At 37.2% G+C, this 21477-nt stretch overlaps 3 protein-coding genes across 4 annotated transcripts; all 3 read left to right on the top strand.

Annotated features, from left to right (window-relative positions):
- Positions 1-354: 354 nt before the first annotated feature.
- LOC103135910 (protein CutA homolog) lies at positions 355-5297 on the top strand. The gene is made up of 6 exons (XM_007548921.2): positions 355-522; positions 1933-2081; positions 3283-3342; positions 4300-4345; positions 4430-4476; positions 5158-5297. Exons 1-6 carry the CDS (start codon positions 415-417, stop codon positions 5264-5266), a joined length of 519 nt encoding a protein of 172 aa, XP_007548983.1. The 5' UTR covers positions 355-414; the 3' UTR covers positions 5267-5297.
- Positions 5298-7763: 2466 nt separating this feature from the next.
- LOC103135909 (zinc finger protein OZF-like) lies at positions 7764-13972 on the top strand. 2 transcript variants are annotated; one of them, XR_001661714.1, is made up of 6 exons: positions 7764-8040; positions 8889-9023; positions 9273-9392; positions 10166-10288; positions 10728-13485; positions 13517-13972. XR_001661714.1 is itself a non-coding variant. In XM_007548920.2 (5 exons), exons 2-5 carry the CDS (start codon positions 8948-8950, stop codon positions 12026-12028), a joined length of 1620 nt encoding a protein of 539 aa, XP_007548982.1. In that variant the 5' UTR covers positions 7764-8040; positions 8889-8947; the 3' UTR covers positions 12029-13972. The 2 variants fall into 2 exon arrangements, 1 of the variants encoding a protein (XP_007548982.1); XM_007548920.2 differs by having other exon boundaries at positions 10728-13972.
- Positions 13973-14350: 378 nt separating this feature from the next.
- Positions 14351-19866, top strand: LOC103135943 (basal body-orientation factor 1-like). The gene is made up of 2 exons (XM_016669924.1): positions 14351-16550; positions 19671-19866. The coding sequence occupies exons 1-2, from the start codon at positions 15291-15293 to the stop codon at positions 19779-19781; spliced, it is 1371 nt and encodes a 456-aa protein (XP_016525410.1). The 5' UTR covers positions 14351-15290; the 3' UTR covers positions 19782-19866.
- Positions 19867-21477: the final 1611 nt, after the last annotated feature.

The raw sequence follows: 21477 nt of genomic DNA, 5'->3' as shown, positions 1-21477 counted from the left end.
TCAGTTCTGCTCTGGATACAATATTGTTATTATTTAATTCATGATATCTAACTCTTGTAAAACCTGTGTACTTCACGCAGAAATTATAGAATGAACGACATCTTGTAGACGTCACAGGCAGGGAAGTATTAGTCATAAACACACCAAAACCATTATAATCAAGGCTGTCACTCGTATTATAGGCAATATTGTTGGCTTGCACTACTGTTACAGGAAGTGTACCGCGACCAATACGTGGGATATTTATTACGCTTTAGTCGTTGTTCTGACGGTTCGGCACAATATCGGGGGTCACCACTCCAGGTCATTGAGCATGCGTACCACGGAAAACGAGCAAACAAACCGACGGAACACCTTCACTATGGTAACTACCTGTCATCAGCGCTGTGTCGATAGACTTTTACTGCAGTTACGATGGAGTTAGTGCTGTGGTGGTGGCACAGATTGCCCCGGCTACAGCGCTGGCACAGACGGGCTTTTCTGAACCGAACAGCCCGCTTGATGGTGATGGAGGCAACTTTGGTAAGAGGACTGATAGGTGTTCAGAGAGAGAGAAGTTACTCTAAGAACTGCAATATGTCTGTACCTTCTACAGTTATGTAGGAAGCTGAAATTGGTTCACGATTACAGCTCCCGATTTGAAAGGGCTAATCCACCTATCAGGGGTGTCAAACGTACGGCCCGCGGGCCGGAACCGGCCCGCCGAACGATTTAGTCCGGCCCAGGGGCTAAGTGCATTATCATTATTCATGAAAAAACATATACTTCATTTAATTGAAAATCTGCAGTTCCTATACTGTCCACGAGGGGCGCTGTGTTTTATTCAGAGCACACAACATGATGCAACACTGCAGCGGAACTAACAGCAGATGGCAGCACTGAGCTTCAGGTTCTGTAAACAAGTTCGATTCTATGCTTTACCAGCTTTTTATTTTGGCCCTGGCAACCTCATATTTCTCGTGCATGCTAACATACATACATGTTATGTATGCAAGTTTTTCTATATGTATGCATTTTATGCATCAACAAATGTACTTAATCAAATGTCTGTTTAAAACAGCTGACACTGAAGATTTCAAATGTGTGAAGCCAGATAATTTGTTCAAATTGCTTCCCAGATGTTGAAAATTGATTTTAAATATTTTCCTAATTTTTGTCTGTTGTATTTTGTGATGCAGGACAGTGTTTTTAAGTTCCAAAAACTGTGAATAAATGTTTTGCAACATTGTACAATCACTGAGATCAGTTCTTATGCATAATCCACTTAAATAAATGCTTAACCTAGTAAAAGTATTGTTGAAATTGCAGATACCTTTCTTAAAAACTGAGATTATTCATAATATATTTTGTAAAAGTGAAATTTGTTTAATATAAAAATCAACAACAAGTCCACTTTTATTGGTTCTATTTAATCTTGCAATGAGTTTACTTGTGTGGCCCCCTGCAGATCAGATTAATCTGTATGCGGCCCCTAAACCAAAATGAGTTTGACACCCCTGATGCTTTCGAATGTTTGAGTAAACAAAGAAAATGGTGAAACAAAAAAAACGGCTGAAACTACGGAGCCCCCCAGAGGACATGGGGAACTTTTTTTTTCTTTTGCATTACGTCATGAAACCTTTGCGTTCCCGCGCAATATGGTTACTGTAATATTTTCTGGTCTATTTTGTATACTGTCACAGATGTCAATTTAACATTTCAAATATATACACATTTAAAGAGCCTCAGTGAAAACGTGTTTATTATAAACTCTTTGGTGCAAAAACAGAAAAGAAAAGAAAATCGATTTATTCTCTGCATGTTTTTTGTTTGTGTGAGGCTGAGATGGAACTGCACATGAAAACGGCCCTTTAATCGCCATTCAGACTACCAACACAAAAGAGACACAATCCGTATGAAACGTTCTTCTTATGCACGTCTCACCCTCTCTAGTGGATGATCCTGTCCATTTCCATGTATCCTGATGTGAGGTCCTTCGTGGATGTTCTTCACGCAGCTTTCACAGGAAACTATGGTTCGACATATGATTCTGTCCTTCTCATCAGCTGTCCCAATGAGCAGGCAGCACAGGATATTGGCAGGTACAGCTAATATATATATATATATATATATATATATATATATATATATATATATATATAGCCTATAGTTGGAGAGATTTACGTTAGAATAACATTGTGTCAGACTTTATTGTAACAGTTTTTGGATTTAAGTATTTCTGAAAAATTGTGAAAATATTTGTCATGTCAGTGTCAGAAGATTTTTCTTCTCTGATTAAATCTGTAATTTAGTCAAAACGATGTAACCAATACAAAGTTAAATCATCTTATTTCAACTTTGACCAAAATAATGTTGAACCACTAACTCGAGAGTTGTATTTATTCTCTTGTTGTTTTTAGTGAAATTATAGGCACAGGGTTCTTTCTCTTAATGTAATAACGTGACTTAACTGAAGACTAATAGACTTTATTGATTCATTTTCTCAAATTTTTACAAAAAAAAAAAAAAAAACACAAAATCGAATGTTTAATGCAGAAATGTTAGATTATGTCCAACAAAATCATGTGGTAGCACTCACTTGACAGGTGTCCTGCAGATAGTCATTAAAAATGTGTCCAAAAGTACAGTAAGTCACAAAAAGGTCGTTACCAAACAAGCTGGGTGATTTCTTAGCGCTATATTTAACTATATTATCAGTACATTGACTTGAAGGAAAATATCAGCTTTGCTGACATTTACTGTTCTGGTTCCAGTCAATTTTGATTCAAAAGTCATGCCATTTGTGTTGGTCCGTTGTGTTTTTCAGTTTCCTACCAGAAAACTAGGAAGTTTAGTTAGGTGCCAGTTTAATTAACTAATCGAATTTTGCGTCAGCTTCCACTGCCAAAAGTACCAGTTCCTGCTTTATGGACTGTGGTATTAATGAGCTCGATGCTCTAGCAAACTCACCAGATCTCAGCTCCTTAAAGAATCCAAAGAGTGTGAAGATGGGAATCACTTATGAGCTGAAGTTTCACCGTTACAGCAACTCCACAGCAGGGCAACAAACCGATTATCTCCTTGTCATGCTGCCTCAATGCAGTTATTTCTGCCAAAAGAACTTATGACAAAGAACTGAGTACATAAACTCAGACTGAGCTGAACAAAACACCTGTGTCTTTATCAGTCTAAATTTTGTTGTAAAGAGAAAAAAAAAAGATTTTTCATTTGATTTTTATGCCTTCTTTTTACCTCTCTTTATATCTGCCAACTGTTTTTCTCTCTGCCTTTTTTCTTTGTCAGATCTGTAATGGAAAGAAACCTGGCAGCCAGAGTGAACATCCTCCCCGGGACCACAGCAATGTAAATCCCACACGAGCCGGAGAAGAAGATGTTTCCTTCTTCCTTGCACACAATCACTAAAGTTCTAATTGGTTTTCCCCAGGAGTAAGCTGTTAGCTCCCCAATGTGGTCATGTTATTTATATGGATGAGTTAACATCCCTGTTTATGGGTAACCACAAAAAAGAAAGGAAGTCTAAAGAAAAAGCTGAAGACTGCGTTTTAGTTATTAACTCAACGTAGGTTTTCAATAGAACCTGAGAACACAGGTACCATGCTTTCAGACAAACAGGCTTCGACTGAAATAAACACTAGGTACAGTTGAAATCAGATATTTACATATATACATTTTTTCTTCATTGTCTGAAGTTAAATCAGACCTAAAACTTCTCCTGTTTTAGGTTAGTTGGAATTACCAAAATTATCCCCATTCGACAAATGTCAGAAAACTTACCGAGAAAATTTTTTAGAGATTTCTTTTGTAACTTTCTTTGAATTCAGAAGTTTCCATACAACTGGTCAGAAATCAGGGATATTTGTCTTTTATGCTGTAACACTCTGATCAAACCCTTTGGGTGCAAGAAAGTCTGCTTTTGAAACAAAGTGGCTGGATGTTTTTAACTCTAAATTATATAAAATTAAAATAACTTTGAACACTTCTGATTTTTCATATAAGCCTCCTTAGAAGGCCCTGTCAAAGTCCACCCCTAAATCCAGATGTATGTGGTTCGACTTCAAAACTTATCTAATCTGAAGGAACTTTGGGTATTTTGCAAAGAGGAATTGAGGGAAAACTATTCAGAGATCAGCATGTATGGTACTGATGCAGGAGGATCAGAACAAATGCACACCACACTTTTCAGATATTTTAGCTCAAAATGTTTTATCGTTGTATTTTCTTTGGTTTGTTTTTATTGTCTTAGCATCTTGCCACTGATGCTTACTGCTTTCTGTTCTGTTATGTTTTGTGGCTCATCAGGTACAACTGGAAAAGTAAAACCCAGGTAGAGAGTGGTATCCTGATTGTAAGCTGTTTTCAATTCACTTCAATTCACTGTTTTCAGTTCTGGAAAAGTATGCACATTTTTAATTGTGTTGTGTTGTTGCAGCTGGTGAAAACACTGTCCACGATCAGGGCAGTTGAAGCTCACATAAGGTAAAAAAGATTAAAAGGTTTGTTTTGTTGTTTTTTTTCTGTTATATGTCAGTTAATTTGCTTTTAGAACTTTTTGTAAAAATTCAAAAAGTAAGAAATAACTTAAGAAAATTTATATCATTTAAAATATAATGGCAGTGAATTTCAAGCTTGTCATTAGAGGCACAGGTCGGAACAAATTCTATTAACACTTAGACTGGACTTGTTTTAGCAGGACAATTAGTCTTGCTTCCATACGCCTAGTCTGCCTGTTTGACTGGCAATCCCTGCTATAAACTAAACTGCAAGTTTATGAATTTTGCAGTTGAAGAATAAACGAGTAACACAATCGTTCCTGGTTGCAAATGTTGCTGTAGGATTATTCTGCACTACCCCTGAGGCAACAAGTGGTGAACGGTTCACCAATCTGTGCTTGACAATGTTTCACTTTGCATCAGTTGTTTTAAGTAGTTACAAATTGCTTGTTTGTTGCCAGAATGTTAGCCCCTTATGCTAGCTCATTTAGCTAGCATAAGGGGCTTAAAAGCATATGCATATTGCGCAACGTTTCCATTTTCAAGGAGATTAAGAGTAAGATTCAGTCTGGATTCTTTTACGCATCAGGCTTAAAACGTACGTTTGACAACTCTTGATCACTTGGTATGATTTTAAACTCTTTGCTGCTTTCTGGCTCCCTTCAAGGTCCATCAATCCCTGTGCGAAACTAGAAGCCAAGTTTTTCGTAGGATGGTATTCGGCTTTACACGAGGCGGATAACGACATATTTCCATTAAGACTGATAAAGGCTTGAAATCAAAGCCAGTCACATCGTGAACAGCAGTCAGACAGGAACAACTGAGCCGCGTGTGTGCACTGTCGCTCAAAGTTCTCCGAAAATGTTCTGCACAGTTCATGTTTGTTTCAGATATTTAATCTGTTTTGTTGTTCAAAGTTAATTTATTGTAGAGATATTCTTTCATTAATTGAAGATTTGTGTCCATATGATGGTGTTGTTTTTAAGAGAAATAAAGTTTTTTATTGGAAGACATGTTTCTGACACTTTGTTCCCATGGAAATTGAAAGTTTGTAAGACGAAGGGATATCCAACTGGGTATCCATCTAGTCAAGATTTGCAGGTTCAAATAACATTCTTGGTTAAACTACTTTTACAGACGCAACATTTTTTTGTACTTATTAAACTTCTGACAACTCATGTTTTTACCAATATTATCAGAAATGGCAGAGTTAATTTAAATTTGTTGGTTTCCTAGTACAGTCCTAGCATTTAAGCATAGTTTACAATTTTTTAATCGAAAGGCTACTTCAGCATCTTGATGTTAGCCGTTGGTTTTATCCATTGCCATCCCCATTTGTTTGATGCGTGTGAAGTAGTATCAAAAGTTCGAGCTGGATTAGTGACGTTTAGGGTTAGGTGTGCAGCAAAGCCTTTAATTTGTGTCACTCTTACTTTAGATTCACTATAAACTGCCAGTGTGATGGATTTAAAGATGCCTAAACCAAGAACAGGAAGAAGAAAATAAAAATAATTTATTTTGTCTTGAGCCCAGCTGTTCTGCACACATTCAGAGCAGGTCCAGGAACAAGCTGCCCTATTTTGATCACTGGCTGATAAGTGGGTGCACCGTTAGTTTTTAATTCAAACAAAATGTTTATGATTCCCACACCTCTTGTAGTCATATTAGATTAAATAGATTTAATCTGTACTGTGTGAACAGTACAAGTAAGCAGATTAGGTTTCAAACCTATGGTATTTACCTTAGTAACAACTGAATCAAATTCATCCTTTTTGTTGGATGAGTGACCAGACCATGACATGTGTCTAACAAACAAATAGTCTTGAAAATGGAACCGAGATATAAATGTGATGCTAATAAACACATTAGCATCACAGCTAATGAACACAGTCTTTATGGTTTTATTTACAAATAAATACTTAGGGTTGTAGAAGAAATCTAAGACATACTTGAACTGGATGAAGGTGACACAGAGAAAAACTGACATGTACAAACTAAAACCAATGCCCTGAGAAAAAAAAGAAAAAAAACCCACAATGGGCAACCAGAGAGAACAACCTCTTATTTTCATGAAATGGATGGATGTGTGCCCCACTCTACACATTGCCTTCACAGGAAAAACTGTAAAAAGAGAGTGCATGGCTGGCGGGAGATAAAGGACAGCTGAAGTACCATCATCTGTAAATGACCACAACCACTTTGACGGAGGAGTTGACCTGTAGCACCAGATGATTGGCTCCTAATTCTCACAGAGAAAGACCAAAAGATGGGATGTGACAGTGCCACATCATTTTATTTTACAAATATTACTTTATGTTACAAATATATAAGGAAATGAGCAATCAGCACATATATTGCAATGCTGCGAGGGCATCTGGCTCAAAAAAAAAAAAAAAAAAAGGGTGCTGGAAGTGGGATGTGCACTCCCACACAGGCCTACTCGTGTGTGTGTGTGCGTGCTTGCGTGTGTGTGTGCGTGTGTGTGTGTTATGGTGAACAAGGACTGTCACATGGCTTATAACAGCTTTTGAGAAGTAATGTTTGACTCTGTGGCTTCCTGCATCTCAGTTCCTTACCCATGCAATTTTCTGGTCAGCAATTTGGCAAACCACATTTTCAGCCCTTTTATACTACCGAAGCATCCACTAAGCTAAACTAAATTGACAGGAATATATCTACCAAGGTCTGTTATGCTCACAAAGACCCAGTAGATGTCTATTAAATGGCTGAGCCTTTCAAACTGCTTTCCCACATGAAGATCATAATGAGATAAAAGGGCTCAGTTTGGAGACAATTTTAATGTTAGGTGTATTTCTGTAATGTGTTATAATGGGAAAGGCATCTATACAGATCTAGTTAACTTGGTAAATATATGTGCAAAAAGAGTAAACTATATATATATATTTTAAAATCATGCTTGATTTGGCCCTTATTGAGAAAGGTTTGTTTGTTTATTAGGATTTGGTATTGTAACAAATTAATAATTCATAATTGTACAATTATAACTGGTAAAATAATTAAACAGGGCTCTCCAGGACACTCCCAGAACAGCTTGTTGGTAACCTTAGGTGGGATTTTAATCTACCTTTTATTACCTATAACAGATCCTTCTTTGAAAAAGTGCAGTAATTGGTTAGCAAGCGTCAAAAACTTATTATTTGGTTAAAAATACTCAAAATATTGAACAGAACTATACTGCATATCTTGGTGTAAGATGAAAGCCACTCATAAGATGGCGCCCCTGTTGACATATGATCCCCAAAATATCGCGAGACATCGCACACGATGGAATTTTTTTTCATGGCGGCGCCCTTTCATTAAGTGAAATAACACTGAGCGAGAAGAAAACGAATACTGGGCTAAGTAAACAGTGTAGAGCTATTTCTTTTTTTCTTTTCGCAGACTCTTTTGACCACCTCCATTATATGGAAATTCTCGGAGAAGGACGCTTGTTTTCACAAATACGACTGTGGCTTCGGTGAGACCCTGACTTCGGCAGACTCCTAAATAACAACAGCATACAACAAAGACATCAGCACAGATCATACAGGTAAGTGCAATTGCTTTTTTTCTACAGTGATTAGAACTTACTGGTAGCAACACACGACCAAATAAACGACACGATGCACGTGAAAAATGAAGGAGCCGCACAAAATTTGCACTCCGTTATAGAGCAGCAGTGTGCTAGATCTGCTGGTCGCAAGATCAGCTAATGGCATGTAAACAGATGATTATAATTCAAGACTGTCATGAGCGCAGGTCACGGTGCTGATGCCTCGTAGAAAAGGAAGATTCACTAAAGTATTTTTGACATTATTAATACGCGCAAAGCATAATATATCTGCTTGGCTATTGGCTTGCTATTAGAAAATTAAAAATCATTAGATGTCATTAAGTGCAAATTGTGCATAAACTGGTGCATTGTATCTGTTCTAAAAATGCATTACAACACCTGGAAGCAAATGTCAATTTGAAGTGTATGTTCCAACTTTGTATGTTCTACAAACAGCAACATAGAAAAAGGTTGTTTTTTTTTTTTCTATGTTGCTCTTACCTTAGGAAACATGCATCTAGCAACTTTTACAGCTTCATAAAGAGTTCTGAAAATGTAAGGCATTGCATATGAACAAATTAGCACTCATATGTTGACCGCCCTTGACACAAAACAAGTTAGTGGTCGAGATGCCAAATCTCAGAGAGATCAGTGAGGAAGATGTGGCTCAATTGCAACCACTATCATCATTTCAATACGCAACAGGAGCAACACAATTGCATGTTTTCCTAATATCATGCAGCCGTTTACTGGGTTGAAAACATCACTACTGCGATCCATAATACTATGCATTTCTTTTTTCTTTTTTTTTTTTTAAGTAAATCTGTCTGTTTATTTTCCTGTAGACATCCATTGATTGGTTTTAACTAAAAAACAATAAGGCCTTGATGAAAGAAGCTCTGTTATGGACCAGCAAGACCCAGAACTTACCACGAAGGACGAGGAGGAAGAGGAATTGCAGAGCAGTCCACTCGCCACTAGTAACCTACTTATAAGTTTGTCATTTAAGCATAACACTTTTTTATGGTGCTAATTTCTTTATGTGAATGCAGTATTAGAAATGTGTTGACTTTGGATACTAATGGTTGTTATTGAGGCTTGGTAACCAGTTTTTCATTGAATTCACCAGTATCAAGGATTGTCTGACTAAAGTAATGTTGCCCATGTGACTTGTGGGATCATAGAGTCAGAGTTGTGCAAGAAGTTAGTTATTTGAATCTTCCCTGCAGATGTCGACCAGCTGTTTGTGGTTAAAACAGAAGACCCGGACGAGTGGTCCTGTGGTCTGATCTATCACAGTCCAGAGGATGGCACAAAGGGGGAGGTCTCAAGCAGTCCACTGCCCACTGGTAATCTGTTTAACAATTATGGATTTTTAATTTGGAGAAAATCTTTAGTGTTTTTTTTTTTTATTGTTATTATTATTTTAACTGCTACACTATTGGAAGGTTGTTTCAACTTTGATTAGAACAAAATGGCTATGATAATATGAAGAATTTAGCATTATCCACTTGTTGTAATGTTATCTACTCTCCCGACCAATAAGACCTCCTTGGTGTGTTACACACAGATATCATCTGCACAGCTCATGCTAAAACTCAAACTCGCCTTTCATAAGCACAGGCGTTAAAAAAACAACATATCATTTGAAACCATTTTTAGAGAATAGCCTGGTAGCATGTTTGATGTGATCTTCTTATGTTAAACAAATTGGGGAGTTAAGATTGAGCTCCTCTCACTATCCTCTGCAGGCCCATGTAGGGCTGCTCGATATTAGAAAATCTTGGGATGGGAATAATGTTGGTAAATATTGCGATGGCAATAATATTGTAAGACATGTCTATTTTCTTCTTTCCACTCTTTCTTATCTGTGCGTCCACCACTCTGTAGTAACTCTAGTAATTTAATAAAATGGTACACAATAGTACACAAACATAATGATGTTAACTTTTAAATTGTGTACAATTTAAGAGTAAAGATTCACACTCAGATTCAGAAATACTTTATTGATCCCAAATGGAAACTAAGCATGTTCTGCAACTTTAGTGCCAAAACAAGAGCAATACAAAGTCACATGGAAAATCTTATAGTTGTGTGTGTTTTAATGTTTGTTTTTTTGCAGATGACCTGCAAGTAGTCAAAGAAGAAGCGTCTAATGAATCGGACTACAGAATAAAACATCAGGGACCAGGACTTTACATAAAGCAGGAGACGGAGGAAGTTTCAGCCAGTCCATTGACAGCTGGTATGTGGATTTTTGTACTGTTTCAGCTGTTTCCATTTAGCTGAATAAAAACTGTGTAGCACTGCTTTGGTACTAGACTGATGGTATTGTTTTTTGGGTTTTTTTTTTTTCCCATTTCGGTTCATGTTTCTATACTTTCTGTGTAAGAACATATGCTATAGTAATGAGTGTAACTTTTATTTTGCTAGTTTTTTTTTTTCATAAACCGATATCTCCTCATCAATAGATGTGCCTTCAATTAGCCAAAATGTATCAGTTAACCTATCAGCACTTTGTGGAAAGAACCACAAGGTTTAAACCAAATCACACAGTTTAATAGACAATTGTCACTGATACTGACAAAATGTATATAAACTTTCTGAATTCGAAGAATGTTACAAAAAATTCAGTAAGAAAGGCTACTTGTTGATATAAATGTGTATTTTACGCTTTCCTACAGATGTCCGGAAGGTGCTAGTGGTTAAAGAAGAAGTTCCTGATGAGTGGAGCTTCTCTACAAACCATAGGAACCCAGAACCTCTCAACGACGTAAATGACGAAGAGCATCGCCCATGTAACGGCAGTAGTGATTTTGATGTCAGTTACGATGACTGGCAGATAGAAACCACGCGAGAATTGGAGGAAAATAATGAAGTAGAATTTAACACGCCCCGAAAATTTTTTAGCTGTACCATCTGTCGTAAACAGTTCCTCTACCAGGAGTCTTTTCAGAAACACATGAAAGGCCATTTAGAAAAAAGTGATTTCAGCTTCAATGTTACTGAGAAGGGTTACATTGTAAAGCCAAATTTAGATTCGGAGACGATCGATTCGGAGAAAGCGTTTGGTTGCGATGTTTGTGGCAAAACTTTCCACCAAAGGTCGTATCTCTATAGACACAAGCGAACCCACACAGGAGAGAAAGCTTTTAGCTGCGATATATGCGGTAAAGCATACATTGATAAGTCAACCCTTAGCAAACACATGAGCATCCACAGTGGAGAGAAAGCGTTTGGTTGTGATGTTTGTGGTAAAACATTCATCCAAAAGTCCAATCTTTACAAACACAAGAGAATTCATACAGGAGAGAAACCGTTCAGCTGTGATGTTTGTGGTAAAGCATTTATATACAAATCTATCCTCAACGGCCATATGTTGGTCCACACAAGAGAAAAAACATTCAACTGTGATGTGTGTGGTAAAACATTCACGGAAAAGTCCAATCTCCATAAACACAAGAGAATCCACACCGTAGAGAAGTCATTCAACTGCGACATCTGCGGGAAATCGTTCATCAGCAAGTCGACCTTGAACAGACACGTGGGGATTCACGCGGTGGACAAACCATTCAGCTGTTTGGTCTGTGGTAAGACATTCCACCAAAAGGTAGTTCTCAATAGGCACATGGGAATCCACACGCTGGAAAAATCCCTCGAGTGTGACGTCTGTGGCAAAATGTTCAAACAAAAGGCGCACCTTGCTACACACAAACGAATCCACACGGGAGAGAAACCATTTATCTGCGAAGTGTGCGGGAAGGCGTTCAACCGGAAGGAGAGGCTTTGCTCGCACAACAGAATCCACACAGGAGAAAAACCATTTGGTTGCGATTTTTGCGGTACCATGTTCAACGACAGCTCAACCCTCAGGAAACACATGAGGATTCACACTGGAGAGAAGCCCTTTGGCTGTGATGTTTGCGGTAAAAGGTTTCGATTCAGATCTAATGTCAAAAAGCACATGAATACCCACACGGAATAGAAAATCAATGTTGTGGGAAAGGATCTGCTTTACTCATAAGCATCAAAACTTGTCGCCGTTGTACAATTCAGCTATTTGGGATTAGAAATGTGGAATTTAAAGTGCAAACTAAATATTTCCTTTTGTAAGACCACATTTAGATGAGAGTAATGTTGAGGGAAAAGTCCCACACTTCAACGAGACCGCATAGAAACCTTGAATCAGCTGTAGTCGTCATGCCAGGCCACAATGTGGCGCTGTGATTTTAGCATGTCGTCAAAACACGCGCACACACACACACACACACACACACACACACACACACACACACGCTTTTGACACCTCATTACCTTCTACCTCATTTAGAAAACAGTGACCCATCTCCGATAAACCAAGTGCTCATGTATCACATATTTAATCCATATCAGAAGTTGCCTTAAGCTGAAAAGGCTAGATAGCACAAGTTCCCCTCTGACACCTGGTTTAAAAAACTGCCGATGTCAGAGACTCCGATCACTGGAGTTGTGTAAACTTGCAGCTGGATTGCCACAAAAATGTTGCAGTTTCACTGAAAACTAGCTCTGTGGAAACAAAGCTTCAGATATGGGAAGACAGATGAGCCTCGCTGTTGAGTTGTGTTCATACTGCAGAGAAATGCACCTACTTATACAGTTTTATGTCATCAGCTCATGTATGGTGAGAAATGTTTATGTACACGATAATTCTCAGCTAGGGTTTAACCTCAAATATGGCGGTCCAGATTAACCGCTCAACGACAAACTCATATTGTACAAATGAAATTATTAACAATACTTAATGTAGGATAACACTAAGTATGACAAATTTAATGGTTAAAATTTTTGTAAATTCTTAGTGTTAGTAGTTAGTGTATGTCAGTAAGACATTTCTAGTTATGAGGACTATAAATTACACATAATATATTATCAGTCCTTTTTATGATTTTTCAAAATGTTGTACAGAAATGTTTACTCTAGAAACTGAATGGTTTCATTACAAATTCACATTTCTGTTCTGGAAATGTTTAATTGTACTTAAATATTACCTGGATTCTTATAGTTTCTTTTATTTAGGCTACAGTTTTGTATATACGTTTGCCTTAATGTTTATTTTAATCGATTTGCACAGTATTTATCAATGCATTGTTTTACTTTTCTTATTTGTTAAAAAAGAACATAAAGTACTAAAGTGAAGCTCTTTACAGTTAATACAAGTAGAAGTACAGGGAAGATTATAGGAAGTACATGTCGGAGTTGTATAGGTCTCCTGCCACAAAACAAAACAAACAACAACAAAAAAAACGAACATTCTTCCACCACTGCACATTCAATCCTGTATGATTGACTGGAGACCAAAACAGTAAAGTTATTGATGTGTATTTATTTTCTCATCCCACACTGGAGACTGGAATGCTCTGGGTTTCTAACTTAGGCCTCTTCTATACAAACTCTTCACTAATTGTGCCGCCACACATATGAAATGCTTATGCAGCACTATGATGATTTTCTTGATCACTGCTGGTGAAAAGGCAGTTTACAAGAGACAAATAACAATTATGTCTTTGTGATGCTAAAACAACCCCAAATAATAATAATAATAATAATAATAATAATAATGTGCTTATGGCCATGAGGAAATGTAAGACCGCAAATGATGTCATACTGTTCTATTTATGTTTCTTTATTTTGTCTTCATTGTTGCCTTCACACCATATATGTTTCCTATTACCTCTGGTATATCTGTATTTACAATGTGATTTTTTTTAGAACAGAGGTCAAAGAAGAAATTCCACGCCTTGTTTATGAGTCTTAGCAATAAATACCTTCAAATTTTAATTTATGAAATAGCTGCATGCTTTGATTCTATGTTAACCTCAATAGTACTGTTCTGTTTCACCATCACTTGCGCAATTGTAAAGGAAATAAATAAAAAGAATTTGGTCACGAGAGTTGTGTTGTGATGTAAGATGGAAACAGCAGCAGGTGAGGTAAATCTAAAAGCCTGGGAATTATCTCTGTTAGTCATGGGAATCAAAATATAGCATCTCGCGCACATATTGTTATATGTTTTAATCTTGTGGCTGGTTCTTTAATGGTTTGAGAACCACTGATGTAGTGTTTTGTGTGTGTAAATATCTTATTCCTTTATTATACTCTGTTCCAGCTCCTAAAAACACAAAGAAAAGCAGCCAAAAATGTTATTTATTTCAGTAATTAAATTAAAAGTGTACACACAGACTGTGTAATTTCCTGCTTGGATTTTTGTTACTTTTCACATCATGTCTTACGTTGACTGAAAACACAAAAGGTCAGTTTTGCAGAAAATTAAAAGCCACATGAATCCCATTTTCTACAATTAAAACATTAATTTTAATCGTTAAAAAAGTAATAAAATTAATGTGGAAGGTTGCTGACTTGACACAGTGAACAAAATAAACACCCTCCACCAAGGTGTCAAAAATTTAGGTAGATCAGTATTAAAAATTAAAATCAGTTTATTTATTAATAAAACAGCAACACAGTACAGTATTTATTTGAAAAGCACTTTTAAAGAACACCTCTGTTCCATCAGCAGACAAATATGCATAAAATACAAAAAATACACGTAAAACTAAATATGCAATTTATTTAAGAACCATACTTGACTTTTGCAAAGAAAGCCAAGTAAGCTATAAAATTCTGTTTTATGTTGTATGAGTATAACACTATTATAACAGTAGCAGTACTTCCCCCCCCCCCTTTCAGTTTCATATTTATTAATCATCACGTAATCATCAGAGTCTGTGTTACATTACATATTTTTAAAACAGATCCTTACATACATGCTTATGTCTCAGTAAGATCGAAAAGATACAGTCTGAAAAATAAAAGTGGAATAACTAAAATTAAAAATATATTCTTTGAGACTGTGGCAGTGAAGGCTTTTACTTCAGTCGAAAATGCAAATGTATTACTTTGAATTTCTTATATTCCTTCCTTTTCATTTTTCTTCCTGTAAGAATCGAATTATAAGACTAAACAGGTATTTTACAAAGAGAGCAACACGCTCTTTCACAAATTGCAGAACTTTAGTTGCTATGTAATGTACTCGAGAATCGGTGAGGCGAAACGTGACATCACGGTGACGGCCCTAACAACGCCACAGACCATTGCAATAGACATTTGTTAGCAGTCACGCATTGCTGCTGCCCCTCAATGCCAGATTGATAGTACATTTAACGTTTTCTGAGGAACGGCAGAAAAAGAGGAATTCTTTCAACGTTGCCATGGCGCCCAGTAAAGGAAAGAAGAAAAAAGGTCTGAAAAATTTGAAAGACAACATACTTATCTTTGAAGAAGAAAAGAAGAAGATGGCCAAAATGTATGAAACTAGCACTAAACTTTGGGAGATGAAGCTGAAGAGAGCTCAGCAGGAGTTAGCCTACCACCGGAAGGAACTGTACAAGAGGGCCAGCGATACTGAGCAAGTAAAAGGCTCCCTATTCATGGTGGAGAAGAGCAATATTGGCATCACCGATTATTGGCTAAAAGAATTAAAAGATAAAGATGAGAAGCTCAAAGTGCTGGGGGAAAAGATCAAAAAGCAAGAAGAGACCGCAGCACAGCGGAAACTTGAGGTGGAAAAGCAAAGGAAGCGAGATTTGGAAAAGTTTGAGGAAGACATTTTAAAAAGGAAAGCCACCGAGGCTCGGGTACAGAAGAAAATTATTAACATTAGAAAGCAAATGCAAGTGTCTAAAGAAGAATACAGAGAAAACCTAAAAATAAGAGACGAAAAATATTCAGTCTTACTGAAGGAATCAAGGGAGAAAGAATGGAACTTCATATGCAAAGAAAGGGAGATGGATCAGTTGAAGGCTGAGCAAGAAAACACCATTGTCAAGTTGGAAACTGAACTGAGCGATGTTAATAGGGAGAAAACGTGGCTAATTAAAAACCTAAAATTTGCCTTGATTAATTTAGATGAGCTGAAGCAAATGGCTCAAAGACTGTCTAAGGAAAAACTCTTACTGGCAGTGGACAGAAACTTTCTGGTGTCAACATTACAGACGAACATTTGTGAGCTGGAGTGTAAAGAAGAGATGATTGCTGAAGTCACAGCCAGAGCTGCCTGTCTGGAGCATTCCCTCAAGCAAATGAAGGAAGAAACTACAGAGAATGAGAAAAGAAACCAAATCACCATCCAGGCCAGTCAGGTGGAGTTGGACAAACTACAGAAAATTATCGCCATGCGAGAGAAGGAGCTCTGTCAAGTGAAGAAGCTGGCGAGGACCATTGTGGAGAAACGCAAAGACATGGAGGTGTTTTTCCACGAAGCCCTGGATAATGTCCGACAGGAGATAGCTGAGGAAAGAAAGAGGAAGGTAAAGGAGGCGAATCAAGACTGTCAGAAATTTAGAGACGGAACAGAAGGAAAGGGAAAGTTCCCCCTCATCCACACCATCGATCAAAGTCCCAACAGCACCAATTCTGTCTACTCAGACATGAAGGCGCCTGGAAATTGGCCCCATTGCCCTGGCAAAGAGGTTTACATGTCTGATCTCACTTGGGAGCAAAAAGAAAAAGTGCTCACTCTTCTCTTTGCTAAAATGAACGGAAATGCAGAACGTGCATCAAAATCGAATATGATGAGGCTCGACTATGATTTCCAAAGTGGAGGCTTGCTTCACTGCCGTGGTCTACAAGAAGGATTTATGAAAGTTCTGTAGGACGCAGAGCCGCCGAGTGCTGTCAACAGTTTCATCAATAAATATATGCATTGAAAAAATACTTGTGTAATTATTCATGCTCTTAGGAATGGACAATAACTATGTCATTGATTAATATTAGGAAATGAGAAATAGTAGAAATTATAAGAATTGTTATTTATCATAGTGATAAACTAATGTTTGCAAACCAATAAAAATTTGTTTTTAAAATTGTAGGGTTTTATGGAGCCCCCTACTGCGTTCCCTGACAAAAAACAATAATTATTGTGTTCCCGAACAGTAAAAGTTGCTTTCTCTTGCAATACATTTTTTGTTTCAATAGATTTGCATCACCTCAGAATAAAATGTTGTGTTCCCTCACAACAGCCTTTGCGTTCTTGCGCAATTAATGTTGTGTTCTCACGCAATTAATGTTGCGTTCTCACGCAATAAATTTTTTGTTCTCCCGCAATAGACTTTGTGTGTCTTCACAATAAAACGTTGTTCTATCCCTTCTATCCCAATAGGCTTTGCATTCTCTCGCAATAAATTTTGTGTTCCCTTGCAATTAATGAGTTGGTATTGAAGTCAAGCATGATGAAGCAGAAAGACCTTTAAAAGTTGCAGAATACCAGCTGTTTATATATGAATATGAATATGTTTATATATGAATATGAATATATATATGGGGGTTGTGGAGGGGCCGGGGGTGGTTTAAGTGTGAATGTATAAAAGTTTAGTTTTATTTTGGTAAACATTGTGACTTTCAAAAGGGAAAGTCATTGTTGCAGGCTAGTTATGTGTCATACCACCTTCACTTATGTAGTACCAACCATAGATGAAACACAGTGCACCACATGGCTGCAAACAAAAACATATATTAAAAAAATATATGTTTTATATAAGAACTGCAAAATTTCAACACTAATAATTAAAAAAAAGGCTCAAACTAAGTCTCCCTGAGGTTAAAAGCCAAAGAATAAAAATGGCTTTTACTGGAATAAAAGAGTATTAGGATGTTATTAACAAAAATGTTGAAAAAAAGCAAAGAGATTTAAAATAAACAAACAATAGGGTGCCACATGGCTCCTATTGTGGCGCCCTTTGCAGAGGGTGTTTTGAGTGTAGGGTGCACCCTGTAAGGTGCAAAGGTAAACTCTCACTGGCGGTGGACCCTTTGCACTTTTGCAAAGGGTGCACTCAAAAACGCAGTTGTCCCCGATTTGACTCCCGACCCCGAGCCACTTAATGCCCTGCCTATTTTTATTTTATTTGTTTATTTAAAAAATAAAAGCGCAAGAACTATAATTAAAAATGTATTTATGACAGTGGCAGTGATCTGGGGAAGGCTTTATTTGCAGGAAAAAAAATTTTTTTCTAATTAGTTCTCTTTTTTTTCATTTTTTTTTCTTGAATGTTTGCAAGCATTGATCTAATAAGATTGCCAGTAATTTTTAACTTCAGAGGTTGCAGAACTTTAGTTGCTATGTAACACGATCTGAGTGAATTTGCAGCGTGACCTCACAGGTAAGGTGAAGCATGTGACATCACGGTGATGTCCCTAATGACTTCCCAGATAATTGCATGTCGGTATCCTGACTTCAGCATACATTTATCTTACAGGTAGACATTGGTTTACCAGTTACAGTGCTACTGAGCGCTATCCCAGTAATACATTTAACTTTTTCTTAATAACAGCAGGAATAGGTGAATTCTTTCAGATCTGTCATGGAGACCAAAACAGCAAGCCAGGGAATGGACAAAAATCCGAAAAAAAAGGATCATAAAATCAAAGTAGATGAAGTCACCTCTCGTAGGGAGATGAAGCTAAAGGCAACAGAGAAGGATTTAGCATACCACCAGAAGGAACACTACAAACTGGCTTCCGAGACTGAGGAACTAAGACATCTCCTATACCAGGCGGAGATTAACGAATTTGGGACCACTGATTATTGGCAGAAAGATTTAAAAGTTAAAGGGGAAAAGATCAAAAGCCTGGAGGAACAGATCAAAAGTCTAGAAGAGCTTGCAATTGAAGAACGTCGTGAGTGGGAAAATGAAAAGAAGCAAACCTTCAAAGAGTTTGAGGAAGAAATTTTAAAAAGAAAGGCCATCGAGATTCGGATAAAGAGAAAGATAGCTAACATGAGGAAGCAAATACAAGTATCTAAGGAAGAATACAGAGAAAACCTAAGAAAAAAAGATGAGGAATATGTACGCTTAGAAAGCGAAACAGCAGAGAGGGAAAGGAACTACATACGTAACCAAGAGGAGATGAGTAAGCTAATGCTTGATCTCAAAAACACCATTGTCAAGTCGGAAAACGAATTGAAAGATGTTCACAGGAAGAATAACTGGCTAAGTAGAAACCTCACATGTACCTTGGCTAATTTAGAAGATACGAGGCAACTGGCTCAATCAATGTCTAAGGACAAACTCTCACTGGCAGTGGACAAAAAACTTCTGAAGACAGCATTAAAGAAGAATGGTTCTGACATTGTGCGTCTACAAAAATTACTTACTGAAGTCACGGCCGAAGCTGCTTATCTGGAACAAGCCTTCCTGGATTTGGAGAAAGAATCTACAGAGAATGAGAAAAGAAACCAAGTCACCATCCAGGCCAGTCAGGTGGAGTTGGACAAACTACAGAAAATTATCGCCATGCGAGAGAAGGAGCTCTCTCAAGTGAAGAAGCTGGCGAGGACCATTGTGGAGAAACGCAAAGACATGGAGGTGTTTTTCCACGAAGCCCTGGATAATGTCCGACAGGAGATAGCTGAGGAAAGAAAGAGGAAGGTAAAGGAGGCGAATCAAGACTGTCAGAAATTTAGAGACGGCGTGGCGGGGAGGTTAAAGCTCCCCCCAATCCACACCTTCCATCAGTGTCCCAAAAGCACCAAATCCCTGTATTCAGACATGAAGGCAGCAGAAAAATTGCCCCATCTCCCCAGCAAGGAGGTTTACATATCTGATCTCACTTGGGAGCAAAAAGAAAAAGTGCTCACTCTTCTCTTTGCTAAAATGAACGGGGATGAAGAACATGTGATCTACCAGAAGATGGATTTGTGAGAGTCCTGCAGGAAGAAGAGCAGTGTGCTGACACCAAACCTGCCGAATGCAATTGAAAATTTAAACAATAAAAATGTGCATCAGAGTGACCTTCTTCAATGATTTATGTTGTTCGAGATCGTTATCATTTATCATTATCAAGAAATGGAAAAAAAATAAAAATAATAATTCTATATAATTCTAATAGGATTAATTTATCACCATAGTGATAAATTAAAGCTTCCCTTGCAATAAATGATGCGCTTCCTTGCAATATTTTTTTTTTTATTCCATTGCAATAGTTTTGCTTTCCCTTAGTAAATGTTGGTCTTAATAATGTTTTTTTTTTTATTGCAACAAGTTTTTCATTCTCTTGCAATAAATGTTGCAATCTCTCGCAATAAATTTTTGGTTCCCTTGCAATAGGTTTTGGATTCCTTATCTCAATAATTTTCTTGTTCCCTCGCAATAGCCTTTGTGCTCTTTTGCAATAAATGTTGTGATCTCGCAATAATGTTTTTAGACCCTTGCAGTAGGTTTTGTGTTCCCTCTTACAGTAATTTTCGTGTTCACACCACATGACCTGTTTCACATGAAAATGGGTCCTTTTTCCAACCAGAGTGGTTAAATAATTATATTGTGAGGATATGCAAAAGAAAAAGTTCCCCCATGTCTCTGTTTTAGTTAAACAATGCTTTGGTGATTCTATGAGAACAACAAGATTGAATGCCAGTACTTTTAGAATAACATAAAAATTGCTTAATGGGTGCAGGTATCAAAAACCAAATTTTCAAATAAAGTTCACAATAGTAGTGACACTTTGGTTTAATAAAGTGTGTGATCTTGTGAAGGGTAGTTAAACCATACCACAAAACATTTAAAACACTAATAATAATAATTTTAAAAAGCGGTTCAAATTAACTCTCTTAGGTTAACAGATGACGTATAAAAATTGGTTTTAAGATTAGTTTTAATAGCAGGGCGTGTAATAGCCTTGCAAGGTGAAACAGCACCCTCTGTAGAGAAAAACAGTTTTCTTATACAAGGAAGGTAAATTTTTTCATTGTCATACAAAATTAAAATTATTACTGTAAGCATAGTATGGATAAATCACTTAAAAATGAGAAAAGACTATTCATGTAATAAATAAAAGCTTCTTTTCTGGTTCAATCTTTAACTCTTATGGGTTGAATGCAAGTAAAACGATGTAAAAAAAAAAAACATCTTAAGAGAAAACAAATAAAGGTTTGAAAAGATGTAGTAATGTACTAATGTATTGGCAGAAAAAATAGAAATAGAAAGCAACATTCATTTTATGTTGTATTTATTTTGTTGTAATTTTTTTTTAGTGAAATAAAGTTTATTAAAAAAAACAAACAAACAAACAAAAAAACCCGGCACAGTAGGAGAAGCAAATTTTCCGAGTGACCCAAAACGCAGCATCAGCTGTGGTCATGAGAACCAGATGGAGGCTGGGCCACAGGATGTCAGGCAGGCGGCTCCGCTGTCTGCTGCCTGACAACACCATGACGGTCACACGCACGCTGCAGAGCGCTGTTAGATTATTGTGACACTTGCCCGCTGGTTTAGGGAGCTTCATAACGGTACCGGACAGGTGAAGTTTGCCTTGAGTGGAGTCGGATAGCTTCGCCTGTGGCTTAGAAACGCTGTATGCTAAATTAAGTTTAATAAGCTAACGTTATAGTCAGCTCTCAGC

This window comes from Poecilia formosa, unplaced genomic scaffold (assembly GCF_000485575.1).
Source record: "Poecilia formosa unplaced genomic scaffold, Poecilia_formosa-5.1.2 Scaffold28, whole genome shotgun sequence".
In the NCBI taxonomy this organism is placed as follows: Eukaryota; Metazoa; Chordata; class Actinopteri; order Cyprinodontiformes; family Poeciliidae; genus Poecilia; species Poecilia formosa.
This window is presented reverse-complemented; position numbering and strand designations above follow the sequence as displayed.